This window comes from Danio aesculapii, chromosome 24 (genome assembly GCF_903798145.1).
Source record: "Danio aesculapii chromosome 24, fDanAes4.1, whole genome shotgun sequence".
Taxonomy (NCBI): Eukaryota; Metazoa; Chordata; class Actinopteri; order Cypriniformes; family Danionidae; genus Danio; species Danio aesculapii.
The window spans coordinates 6,393,245-6,407,106 of NC_079458.1; the positions used below are offsets into that span (position 1 = coordinate 6,393,245).

Genomic DNA, 13,862 nt, shown 5'->3' on the forward strand with positions numbered 1-13,862 from the left:
GCACACTTCTTGAATAAACTAAATGTCCTGTTAAGCAAAGGAAATATGTCCATGATCAATGTATGCTTAATCTTTTTTATCCACTACAAGTGTTCTTTGCATGGTAACAGACATTCACGGAATTCACTGTGGCCAGAGGTGTGTATATATACACACAATGTATATACAGAATACTATAAATACAAAATGCAGAACAGATCAAATTGTTTCTAGACATATAAAGAGAAAACATTTGCTAATTTTAACTTGAAGCTATGTATACAGTTATGATACCAATAAGATGCTTTTGTGATGTGGGGTGATTGACTTTTTATTCACCATTTTTTGTACTTCCTCAGACTTTCCACATATTTACTTATAGTTTTTATATTTATATCAGTTTCATAGAAAATAATGCATTTGTGAGCAAGCAGTTTATATTGATCATTTATTAACGAAGAGCGTTTGAAATAGATTATTAATAGATTAAGTAATTAAAACGTAATTAAACTTGTGCAGTATTATTAATGGTCTGAATTAGGGCAGCACTATAATGGAAAAATCTGATATTGCAACATTTTATTTTTCTGAAATAAATATTGCGATATGAATACAGCTTCACGAGATTTGGCTGTTTTTTGGGCAGTCTAACAGTATTCAAATACAAAAATTGAAAAGTCGCAATGCAAAACATGCTTTTCTTACTTTGTCTCGATTATGGTCCAAATATCTAAAAATTCATAGATCAAGAGTTTCAACTCCAGAAGAAATAAGTAAAAATCAAGAGTTTTTCCTCAAAACAAGCAAAATTATCTGGCAACAAGTAAAATAATCTTGTTTATACATTGAAATAAACGACAAAAATTAAGATTTTCTTTTGCATCATTTAAATTCAGTATACATACAGCAATTAAATATAATTCTGTAGCTCCTGGTCAACTATAATCCAGACTTAACATTGCATATCTTTCAATGTGACTATTGTAGATGTGGACATAGCAAAATTGATGCTAAAACAATATATTGTGCAGCCCTAGTCTGAATTGTGATTCAACTCTGTTGATGGAAAACGTTGGCCCTCTACTGGTCAGGCAAAGAAATGACACAAAAATATACTTTTTCTACAAATTAATTTAAATTAAGACACACACAGCATCTTCATTAAAAGCTTGTATTAAAAACCGTACAATCAAAGAGACTGTTCAGACATTTGGTATAGATATTTTTTATTTATTAGCATGTTTATCAAATACTTTATATTTATAAAATGTATATCTTAAATATATTCAATAGGCACTTTTTCTTACGTTATTTTTGGGATACAGTTCAATGACCTTCATTACAAAAATCCCTTTTTCCAAACCCCAAGAAATGTATAAAGCAGCATATACATAACAAAAACAACATCATGACTACAACAAAAAGAATGCAGAGACATACAGTACAGTAGTAATAAGACTGCATTATTAGTGTATCAGTAGCTCCAGTAAATCGCAATATACTGTGAAGTAAACATGGCAAGATTTCTCTCGAGTCTTAAGGATGACTGCACTCAGAACCACAAAGCGAACCCAAATTCTCTCATTAGAGCAGTTCATGGCTCTTTGAGTTTGATGAGTTCCCATTGGCCACCTCCACACAGTCGCAGCATGACATCATGGTGCTGTTTAAATAACACCAATTAAAAAATGAATAATAACAAAAGGTCACAATGATGGTTAAAGTGTTATGTTGGTGGTGATGGTCATAAATCATCACCTTTTCCAGAGTGCTTCGGTGGCCCAGACTGATGAGGGTCATTCCCTGCTGCTTACAGGCATTGTAGAGCTGGCCTTCAGCTTCCTCCGTCAGAGCACTTGTGGCCTCATCCAGAACTGAAAAAAACTATGATTTACTCATGACATGTCACATGAATGGAATAATCTGACTGATAATAGCCATATGAGACAGACCTGCAAATTTGGGCTGCAGGTAAAACAGTCTAGCAAAGCAAAGCCTCTGCATTTCTCCTGGGGATAAAACATCATACCTGTAAAAATAATTAATAATAATAAAAACATGTAGTTGTATTACTACAGTTATTACCTAGCTTATTAAAAAATTCTTATTATTATCATCATCGTCTGTGTAAATGTTTTGTACAGCTTAATATTCTGATGACACTTTTTCAGGAGTCTTCAATTAATATAAATTCATTCATTTTCTTTTCGACTTAATCCCTTTATTAATCTGGGGTCGCCACAGCGGAATGAACCGCCAACTTATCCAGCACATGTTTTACGCAGCAGATGCCCTTGCAGCCGCAACCCATAACTGGGAAACATCCACACACACTCATTCACACACATACACTATGGACAATTTTAGCCTACCCAATTCACTTGTAGCACATGTCTTTGGACTTGTGGGGGAAACCGGAGTACCCGGAGAAAACCCACGCGAACACTCTTGCTGTGAGGCGAGAGCGCTACCCACTGCGCCAGCCCCATTAATATAAATGAAAGTTATAAATAAAAATAGTTATAATATCGACCTTATTCTTGATGTATGAGTGGGCGCAGCCATTGGAATCCTTTTGGCTGGAAACGTCCAGTCTCATTCACTTCTGTTGATTTTTAGATGTTAAAAACGGCTCAATCTGTTGCATGATGTCGCAAACTAATATTTTCCTATTACATTATTCTACTTTTTATGAATAGTCATAAACACACTTGTTTGTAGAACAAATAGTTTGACCGTTTTTGCCGTTTATTATTACTAGTCATTTCTCCCATTGGCGACTGAATCGGAAGTTTAAATCAATAATCAAAATCAAACGCAACTCCACATTGCAGAATAAGGTCAATAAAGTCAATTTAAAGAGGGGAATTTATTTAGAATATATGTTTTTAATGTTTTACCATCAATTTCATATATGAATTTAATTCATATATGCTGATTATATTAATTATATCAACGCGTACACACACACACACACACACACACACACACACTCTTAATACAACCTCATTTTTGATTTCTAGATGTTAATCACATTTCTTACCAGTTCCAAGTAACTTCTGTATCCAGTCCTCCAATTCTGGTCAGAAGATTCGACTGGCAGACAGAAACCACAAATACTGCTGCTTACAAAACCGGTTTAGATTACAGAAATATCTGAAGAGGACACTTGCATTTGCAATATTTTAAAATCAGTTACAAAACATTAATAAAGCAGCTCGGTCTTACCAAACCAACAAGTTCCAGGTACTTTAATATTCGTTCATCATCTATAGAACCTAAAATAACAATTATATTGTTGAAGGCATGAAATATCCTCATAATTTATAATTACACCAACAGATTTTTTGTTGTTGAGTTTTAGTTGAGCTACAATTAATGTATTATTTAATTCATAGCACTAGTAGGTTAAACTGTACCTGAGGAAGGATATATATCCTTTAATGGGTAGATAATCTACAAGAGAAAGTCAAAAGACAAAACAACAAAATTATTAGCCCTCCTGTGAAATTGTAATCTTTTTCAAAAATACCCAAGTGCTGTTTAATGCCTAGTTTTTAAAACATGATAGTTTTAATAAATCATTTGTAATATCTCATTTGGATTTGACGGTACATTTCAGCTTAAAGTGCAATTTAAAGGCAATTTAAAGGCTGTAACTAGGTCAATCAGGTTAATTAATTAAGTTAGGTTAATTAGGCAAGCCATTGGACAACAGTGGCGTGTTCTGTAGCCAATCAAGAAATATTTTCTTAAGGGGGATAATAATATTGGCCACAGTGTAGTTGTCACGATCACTAGCAATCTAATCCTGGCAGGTAAACAGACAGATCGCATAGAACTACAAATCTCCCATTATATGGACTACAAGAAACAGTCATGCACTGCACACACACACTGGTTCCTAATCACACACAGCTGAATCATTTTCTTTTCTGTTACCTGATCTCTAAGAGTGCCATCAGTTAGATAAGCTTTCTGTGGCAAAAACATCAAACCCCTTGGTCCAAAACATGTGGTCATCTGCACAGAACCTGAAAAAAAAAAAACGGATAGCAATGACTCGAACATTTAAATATGTTCATCTGCATCTTACATGTATTTCATTTTATTCCCTCTCTGTCATGTACCACTGCATGGTTCCCACAAGCTGTTCAGAACCCTCAGTAGTGAGGTTTTCCCTGTACCCGTGTTTCCCACCACGAGCAAGTGTGTTCCTTGACTGATACTCAGGGTCAGATCCTTCACAAGCGGTTCCTCTGAGACGGGAGATTTATAGCAGAGACGGTCCAGCACAAATGCCGTGTCAGGCGGGACACTCTGGAGCTCCCGATCACTGATAAAAAGATAATATTGTTAAAATTATTATCAGCAGCAACAAGAATCATTACAGTAATGATTTATTGAGCCGATTTAAAACTGTATTGAGATTAAAAATAACTGTAATTATAAACATCAACAGTACAGAAAGCATTAAAAGTATATAATGTCAGCATGTTCAAAATGCAAGATTTGTAATTTTCCTATTGACCTTATACAGCGATTACGGAAGTGCGCTCATTTTAGTGATTGTTTTAAATATTCCGATTTAGTCATCTATAGGAGAAATGACTAAGAATAATAAACTGAATAAAAAGGTTAAAATAATTGGCCTGCAAACTAGTTTGTTTATGACTAAACATAAAAAGTAGAACGACACAATAAGAAAATATCAGTTTGCGACATGAAGCAGCAGAACGAGCTGTTTCTAACATCTAGAAATCAATGGAAGTAAATGACACCATAAGTCTCAAGCTAAAAAGATTCCAATGGCTGCACCTACTCATACATGAAGAATAAGGTCAACAGTTCAAGTTTAGGAAAATCAGAGTAAACATTTTTATACTACAAAATAAATAAATTGAAACTAAATTAATCATATGCAGACAAAAAAATTATAAAAAGCTAGAGTGTTGACTAAATTTACAATTAAAACTGAAAAAAAAAATACACAAAATGTAATTCTATTGGAAAAAATGTACAAATCTTTAAAATCTAAATCATAGTTTACATCAATATTTCAGTCTTGAAATGGTGAACCAATATTGTTTGCTGCTACTTCCATCCTAAATGACTTACCTGTTAGATTCATCCTTATACAGTGGATCGTACTGATACTCATCATGCTGTTTCTTAACAATATCTGCCATTGCTTCTCGAAGTTCTCCAATTCTGAAATCAAAGGACATTTTTTTTAGGCTAACCAATTATCAAAACACTTGCAATAAAAAAATCTTGGTGCAGCTCACCTGTGCGTGTATCCAGCGACATCAGACACTGTGGTTGAGAGATCTATGAGCTGGGTGAAGCAGTTGATCAGATAAATGCAGACGAAAGCGTTCTGAAAAAGATGTGATTTATTTTAATAACATCTCAGAGGAAATGTGCTTGTCTTAAAGTCCGCCAAAATTAAAGTTTGCAGGAGCTCACCTTGCTGACAAGCGCACTCAGTTCTCCAGGTGTCAGGTTGTCATAATTTCCAGCAAAGATGGGGATTGCGATGACTATATAGCTGAGGATACTGCCCATGTAGTCAAAGGTGTTTACCCCAACTTAAAGAAGAAAAACAATGAAAAACATTTGAAAAGAACTTAACAGAGGGATTGTATTATTTCACACTAGAATTCAGTCTAATTCCAGAATAAGTACAAATTTTGATTTGAATTGAGAGCTGAATGCATGAAATGAGACTTCTCTACAGCTGCTGTGTATTTAGTAGATTACTAATAGATTATGGTTGAAACTTGAAATTCAACAAATCATGTATACTAAACTGTGATGTTTAGTTAATTATAATCCCAACTCAACATCGCACGTCCTGTGATGTGATTATTGCGGATGTGCATGTTGCGATATCGATGCTGAAACGATATATTGAGCAGCGCTAGTACATTACATTATGTAGGATGCAAAAGTACAATGAATATCAGGAAATTCCTTTTTAAACCATTTGCAATGTAAAATAAAGCTCAATAAATGTAAATGTAATGTAAAACATAAGGTATTGTTGTCTCAAATTCTGTCTAAACGTTTGACATATTGATGACAGAATAAATGTATAAACAGAATAAATTTAAAAATATGAAATCAACAATTAAAAACAACAGAAGCTTACTTAATCTTTTAAATGTGAATGTTATTAAGTGAATCTGGTGGATCTCTTACGGTAGAGCCAGAGCTCTTTGTTCATCAAGCTTCTCTGAGTTGACAAAAGCATCTGTAGCCTTCGGTCGGTCCGCATGTGTTCCACATTCCCTGCCCTGAACACAATATATGCTCTGTGATTTAAAAATACTTAAATAAAAAAGTAGTGTTCAATATAGAATGGGCACGATAACCTGTAGAAAGCTGCAGACTCTGCATTCACTCTGATTTGCATGTGTTTAAACCTGCAAAGACAATAAAAGCAAATCAGAACTTCTGAAACAGAGCCGCATACAGTTTTAAAAATCGGATCTGATAGCAATAGCAACTATTAACATCTGTGTGAATTTGACAAACCGCCTGTAAGAGACACACACTTTCCTCTTCATATTCCCTACAAACACTCTGTTATAAGGAGGACTCAATATAATTAATCATATAAAATCCTAAACTAACTTTGTTTTAGAATTGTCATGGCATTTATATATTGCTGCACTTGTGATTTGAAGTGTTTCCTTTTTAATTCACTTCGAATAAAAGCGTCTGCTAAATGAATACATGTAAATAAAATGTTAAAATGTCATTCATATTTGTGTTTTCTGTGTTTTAGCTCTACCTAAAATCCCCCTCCAGCTTTTCCTGCTCAACCAGCATGGAAACAATTGGTCCTATCAAGATCTTGTTGATGATGGTTCCCACCACAAAGTAACCAAAGATGCTAACAAATCCAATCCAGCCCGCACTGAAACAACAACAGGCAAGACAAGTTTACAATACAGTGACGTTTCAATGAAAAACTACATGCACAAAAAGATGCTATAATGTTTCACTGCTATTAAGGGTGTACTCACACTAGGCACGGTTGCCTCGAACCGTGCCCGGGCGTGATTGTCCCCCCTCCCCGCTCCCCCTCTGCCTGCACTCACACTGCAATTATACCTTCCGAGCCTGGGTATGCATATGTCATCGATGATGTGACTGCTTAGTTAGGAAGTGCGCTTGCTCAGTACAACGGAGATTGCTTTAGTTATATAGTTTTGTATTATTTTAGGTCGTTTGATATGCAGTGGCATACAGTTAAATCTTATGCTGGACAGATCTCCCTCCTTTGACGCTCATAAATGTTCATGAAAGTCATCTTGCTGCACGTATTAGGAGGTTTGCTGAAGGTGCAGGTGATGTGCAGCGAGGGGTTTGCATCTTCAATAAACTGACAGTTCGTGTTCATTGAAAAGAGGTTCGGATAGCCTAATTTAAGTTCACCCTTAGAGGCCATATGATGGCACTTTTAAAAAGTTATTATTTTGCTTATTAGGTGTAATAGAATTAGGTAAGCATGTTTTAATGTTCAAAAATACTGTATACAGTTTAAGCCAAATATCAAATTCCCTGATTTAACTAACTAAAATGCAGAATTTTCATTACTCAAATTAACAGGGGAAAAATTTATGTTGTTGTGCTTATATATTTATATTACAATGTAAAAAAAATATGTTAAAATTATAATAATATATTAATGTTTTTTTAGCTTGAATATCATTTTGCATGACTTTAACAGCCACTAATAGAATAACTAATAATTTACCTCAGATTTTGATATATATATATATATATATATATCTATATATATATATAGATAAATATATATATAGATAAATATATATATAGTTGAAGTCAGAATTATTAGCCCCCCTTTGAATTTTTTTTCTTTTTTAAATATTTCCCAAATGATGTTTAACAGAGCAAGGAAATTTCCACAGTATGTCTGATAATATTTTTTCTTCTGAAGAAAGTCTTATTTGTTTTATTTCTGCAAGAATAAAAGCAGTTTTAAATTTTTTTAAAACCATTTTAAGGTCAAAATTATTAGCCCTATTAAGCTATTTTTTTCCGATAGCCTACAGAACAAACCATCGTTATACAATAACTTGCCTAATTACCCTAACCTGCCTAGTTAACCTAGTTAAGCCTTTAAATGTCACTTTAAGCTGTATAGAAGTGTCTTGAAAAATATCTAGTCAAACATTATTTACTGTCATCATGGCAAAGATAAAATAAAAATATGTTATTAAAACTATCATGATTACAAATGTGTTGAAAAAAATCTTCTCTCCATTAAACAGAAATTATAAACAGGGGGGCTAATAATTCAGGGGGCTATATATATATATACCCTAGGGAGGTGTTCCAGGCATGTCCCACCATGAGGAGGGCTCGGGGAAGACCCAGGACATGCTGGAGGGACTATGTCTCTCGGCTTGCCTGGGAACACCTCAGGATCCACCTGAAGGAGCTAGAGGATGTGTCTGGGGAGAGGAAAGTCTGGGATTCGCTCCTGAGACTGCTACCCTCGTGACCCAGCCCAGGATAAGCGGATGAAAATGAATGTATGAATGAAAAAATTATGCAAGACTAATGGCAGCCAGAAGAGAGAACAATGTCAAATTGACTGTCCTTCCCATACTCTGCAATACAAACGCCTCATAAAAGTGGTAATTATTATAATTTTTTTTTTATTTGATGCAAAGATGATATAATACATAATGTTCAAACTTTTTTCAAATGTAAATATTAAAAACTTTCAAGAATTTAGGAAGCTGATGGCCATTAACGCGTCATAACACGTCTTGTGAAAAGAGTCCATTACTGGCAAATCAAATCAGGTTATATAAAATCATTCAGATATTCAGACTCTGCCATTATTAACTCATACAAAGCATCTCTGACCTGTTGAAGCACTGATAGGTGTAGTAGGTTACAGTGAATGGAGTTATGAGAAGTCGACTCGCCATAGTGCTCATCTGTTTACATAACCTCTCCACATCCTGACTGATGCGTTGGTCTCTGCGTGACACAAACACAACAGTACATTTAATCAAGTCTTCTTAAGTAATGAAATGTAACCACATGAACAAATGCTGTGCGAATACGTAACGGGTTGTCGATGTCTTTGCACAGTATGTTGAGGGTGTAGTAAACGCGTCCCTTGAAGTACATGTGATGGAGATCTTCAGTTAAAGTCTTTCTCCATCTGACATACAGCAGACTGGAGATATACTGGTCCAGACTCTTCAACTGAGGAACAAAAGGATTATTAATGTGTACTTTAATATGGTTTTGAAAGCTTATTTAGCCGTCACTTATGTCCACATTGCAGTACAGCACATTAACTCTAGCCTTTATTTTATTTTGCTGGTCAGTATGTACAGTTGACGTCAAAATTATTCGCCCTCTTGTGAATTGTTTTTTCTTTTTAAAATATTTCCCAGATGATGTTTAACAGAGCAAGGATTTTTCACAGTATTTCCTATAATATTTTTTCTTCTGGAGAAAGTCTTTTTTGTTTTATTTCAGCTAGAATAAAAGCAGATTTTTATTTTTTTAAAACATTTTAAGGTCAATATTATTAGCCCCCTTAAGCAATATATTTTTTTCTTTGGATACAGAACAAACCACTGTTATACAATGACTTGTCTAAATACCCTAATTAACCTAGTTAAGCCTTTAAATGTCACTTTAAGCTGTATAGAAGTGTCTTGAAAAATATCTTGTCAAATATTATTTACTGTCATCATGGCAAAGATCAAATAAATCAGTTATTAAAAAATAGTTATTTAAACTGTTATGTTTAGAAATGTGTTGAAAAAATCTCTCCGTTAAATAGAACTTGGGGAAAAAATATAGAGGGCTAAAAATTCAGGAGGGTTAATAATTCTGACTCCTCTCCTCTCTCGCCTCTCCTCTCTCTCCATAGTATTCTACCGCCACATAGACATATGAGATAAATGTGTCAGTACATAATAACCGGTTAGGATCTATTACTGAACCGATACCGAGTTGTCCACGTCTGAAGAAACAATTAATTTTGACACCCCTATTGAAGGTGTACATTTTTTTAATCAAATCAAATGTATTTTATTTGTATTAGAAGTAAAACACAGTAACCTCTTTCACCCACAGACATTTCCAGAAAATTAATGGTAAATGAATGTGAAGAGATCATGTAAGAACTCAAAAATTGTTTCAGCAATTTTCCAGAATGAGAAGTCAAAGTGTGAGCACAGCCATTTTTTTTTTTTGTACTGGAAAACTTTTACTGGAATTACTGTATGAAAGGGGCTAAACTTCTAGAGTTTATACTGATAAGCATTAATGGTAAATGATAAAATGTTAATGGTAAAAACACCAGTTTTTTTACAGATTTGTTTTTAGTGTGACTTCAATGAATCCACTTAGAGTCTCCAGGACCTAGATTTTTAAACTAATACCAGCACTAGACTAACCAAGTTAGCAGACGTTGTTACCAAAAGCAATTTACTGAAAACTTTAAAGTTACAACACCAAACTCACCGTTGAATTAATCAGGATGAGTACAACCGCAAACACCACCAGATCCTTAAACTTCCCATAACTCCTTTCAGACAGAACCCTGTAGAACTGACTTGGAATAAGACCCACTTGATAAATCACAAGCTGGACTGAAGGAAAAGAAAAACACACTGAGGATTTAACCTAAAAACTGACAAAACAAGCAACCTAGTTTCCATTTTAAAGAGACAGTTCACACAAAAATGAAAATGCACTCTCCTCTAAGTGATTATAAACTTTTATGAGTTTCTTTCTTCTGTTGAACACAAAAGATAGATTGAAAAACACATACTATGGAAATCAATGGTTACAGGTTTCCAAAATTCTTCAGAAAATCTAATCGTGTTTAACAGAATAAAGAAACTCATAATGTGTGAATTAGGCATGGGTCGGTATAAGATTCTGACGGTATGATAACCTTGGAAAAAAATATCCCTAAAACAGGATACAAAGATGTTGTGATCTTACCTTTGAACACTGCTGTGCTTTATAGGAGTCATAGTGAAATTTAATGAAGGAAGACCTGTACCACTGAAACTTAAATCGCCCTTTTTTCTGCTTATTTAAAATATTCATTTTAAGAAACATTTAAAATATTTTGGATTAGTAGCTTTTGATGTGGAGGGTCCTTTTCAGCTGGAGATACTGTTGCCCTAAAAGTTTAATAAAATAGTTGTAAAAAACACATAAATTAAAAAAAAAACCTTACATATACCGTATTAACCGTATAACATAAAGTGTTGGTGGTTTTAAAACCTTGACTTTTCCAAACCACGGTAAACCTTGAAAACGGTTACCGTCCCATGCCTAATTTGAAATGGTATGTACATGCCTAGTACTGTAAATGATTATACAACTTTCATTTTAGGGTGAACTATCCTAAGAACAATGTACTATCAAATGAACAAAGGTTTAATACCTGAAAGTGTGACTCCAAGAAGGGTCATGAACATTCGAACGTTCTGGTTGGACCAGGATGGGAAAAGGATCTTCAAAATGCTGTAGAATCTTTGGAGAAACCTCCAATCTAGCTTTGGTCTTGGGGAAAAACACAAGAACACTTAGGTCAACGTGTTAAAACTAATTTACCCAAAACATTTTAGTTCTGTCATCATCTACCTACCCTAATATTTTTCCAAAACTGTTTGAGTTTTTTTTTTATTTCTGTTGAACATGAAAGAAGATATTTTGAAGAATGCTGAAAACCGATTGACTTCCATTGTGTTTATACTTCCATTTGATTGAAGTAAAGTTGTTTTTATATTTGCACATTCGTTCATTTTTGAAACTGTGGCTACATTTAAATGGTTATCAGTAATCTAGTTATTTGCCTTAATCTGAATAAGACAATAATATGATTAAGTTGTTTACATGAGTTACTTTTCCTTGTTGTTTTCCCATGAGTTAATGTTCCTCTTATGGTCCAGTTTTAAAGCACATAATTCGATTAACACATTGCGTCACCGCGCTATCCACATTTCCTCCCGAGTTTCATGTAATTTCGGGTGTTCAATTTTTAATTTGTCAACTTTAATTGCAGTTTGGCACTTCCACTTTCATTTGAGGAACATTTCATGCATGTCCCCCATGTCAAACGAGATATTGGATGCGAGTATGAACTGCTGGAACAGTGATATTTTATGGAATTTGATACAGCACGCTCAATGGGAGAAAAAAAACTTTTGCATTTTGCAGTGTATGTGTGTCTGTGGTCCTGTGCACTCGGTAGGTGCAGAGAATAGTGTCAAACAGCCGTGAGTGTATGAAATATCCTGTCGCAAAATGCATTAAAAATCCTACATGACAGTAATAGTAATTGTAGGTGTTTACATGTCTGTTCTCCACTTCAATAATGCGACTAAAATCGGCATACTCCACATGTCTTCTGCTGTTTTGAAGTCATACATGCAAGCGATTTCACGCTGAATATTCAAAGTGTCACAAGTTGTCACTGAGTATGTTTACATGGACACCAATAATCTGATTTTAATAAGATTAAGACAATACTCTGATTAAGAGTCCACCATGTAAACGGCGATTTTTGAGTGATTTAATCCGATAATCAAACTAAACAGAAATGGACATTAGCACTATTTAATTGAACAATGTTGTGCTTTGGTAGTCATTGGCTGCTAATATGATTTCCCTATTTAGATTTTGCAAACAATACTTTTCTGAAATTATATTATTTAGGGGAAACTCTGAATGTGTGGTTATAAAACCAACTTTACCCCAATTTCCACTTGTATAGTATTCTATGGATGTCAATGGCTATCGAAATTCTTCATAATATCTAACAGTTTTGCAACAAGATGAGAATGGGTAAATGATGTCAACATTTTTGGGAGAACTATCCCTTTAAAGCACGTCAGTAGTTTAATTAACATATACAAAGCTTAGAGTGTCTATATAAATATATAAAACAAAGGATACAAAGATGTTGTGATCTTACCTTTTAACACTGCTCTGCTTCATAGGAGTCATAGTGAAATTTGATGAAGGAAGACTTGCACCACTGTATCTTAAATCGTCCTTTTTCTGCTTATTTCATGTTTTGGAGGAGTTTATTATATCGGCTTTGGGTTCAAAGTCTAAAACAGCATATGACAGAGTCTGAAACATGATTTTCTTTAACCTTACCAACACTAGATACACACACAGACCTGACGTTTATGTTTACAGCAATGTTGAATGAATCAAAACATGCGCGATCACATATAATAGAAGCTGTGGTGGCGTTTTATTAAACAGGCAATAAACTAAGATGTTAGTTTATTACTGCAGTTATTTCCTATCACATGCAGGGTCACATGTACACAAACATTTCTTCATCTGCGTATGGACACGCATGCGCTGTCTGGAGCTCCGCCGCCATCTGCTGTACAGGATTAATTATGACATTGGCTACATACATTTTGTCGCTAAAATAATTATGTATATATACATATTATTTTTGATTATTAGTTAAACTGTCTTTTTTGACACCCAAATTAAGGATGGTTTAATGATTTATTAGTGTGGGCAAAAAACACCCTAACAAAATTAAACACTTTTCTCAGTTGCTCTTGAGTTCTTGACATAATTGTTTGTTATTTATAATGCAACCTGCACGTTTCAGTTGACCAAAACAATGATTTGATATTTTTGTACTGTATGCTATTTTTTACAAATGCATGGTTAAAAAATATATAATAATGATAGCAATGGGGCTACACAGTGGCTCAGTGGTTAGCACTGTTGCTTCACAGCAAGAAGGTTGCTGATTCGAGTCCCGGCTGGGTCAGTTGGCATTTCTGTGTGGAGTTTGCATGTTCTCCCTGTGTTGGCGTGGG

The 13,862-nt window shown here is 34.4% G+C and overlaps 1 protein-coding gene across 2 annotated transcripts; it reads right to left on the bottom strand.

Annotated features, from left to right (window-relative positions):
- Window positions 1-1,188: 1,188 nt before the first annotated feature.
- Window positions 1,189-13,354, bottom strand: abcd4 (ATP-binding cassette, sub-family D (ALD), member 4). Of its 2 annotated transcripts, XM_056450308.1 has the most exons (19): window positions 12,983-13,354; window positions 11,450-11,568; window positions 10,513-10,640; window positions 9,098-9,237; window positions 8,890-9,006; window positions 6,779-6,904; window positions 6,357-6,407; window positions 6,184-6,278; window positions 5,449-5,570; window positions 5,268-5,359; window positions 5,098-5,190; window positions 4,110-4,315; window positions 3,922-4,013; window positions 3,399-3,435; window positions 3,208-3,257; window positions 3,023-3,075; window positions 1,932-2,008; window positions 1,738-1,853; window positions 1,189-1,642 (listed from the first exon to the last, which is right to left on the bottom strand). In XM_056450308.1, exons 1-19 carry the CDS (start codon window positions 13,012-13,014, stop codon window positions 1,574-1,576), a joined length of 1,815 nt encoding a protein of 604 aa, XP_056306283.1. In that variant the 5' UTR covers window positions 13,015-13,354; the 3' UTR covers window positions 1,189-1,573. The 2 variants fall into 2 exon arrangements, with proteins under 2 accessions (XP_056306283.1, XP_056306284.1); XM_056450309.1 differs by lacking the exon at window positions 1,189-1,642 and having other exon boundaries at window positions 1,766-1,853; window positions 1,932-1,988.
- Between the last annotated feature and the right edge of the window lie 508 nt (window positions 13,355-13,862).

Bases quoted from the DNA above. Each gene is read 5' to 3' on its own strand.
- abcd4 (XM_056450308.1), bottom strand. From the start codon at position 13,014: ATGACTCCTATGAAGCAGAGCAGTGTTAAAAG. The intron at 10,641-11,449 runs GTATTAAACCTT...CTTTTCCTTCAG, and splicing joins TCTTGGAGTCACACTTTCAG to TCCAGCTTGTGATTTATCAA. The intron at 5,191-5,267 runs GTGAGCTGCACC...CTTTGATTTCAG, and splicing joins GTCGCTGGATACACGCACAG to AATTGGAGAACTTCGAGAAG.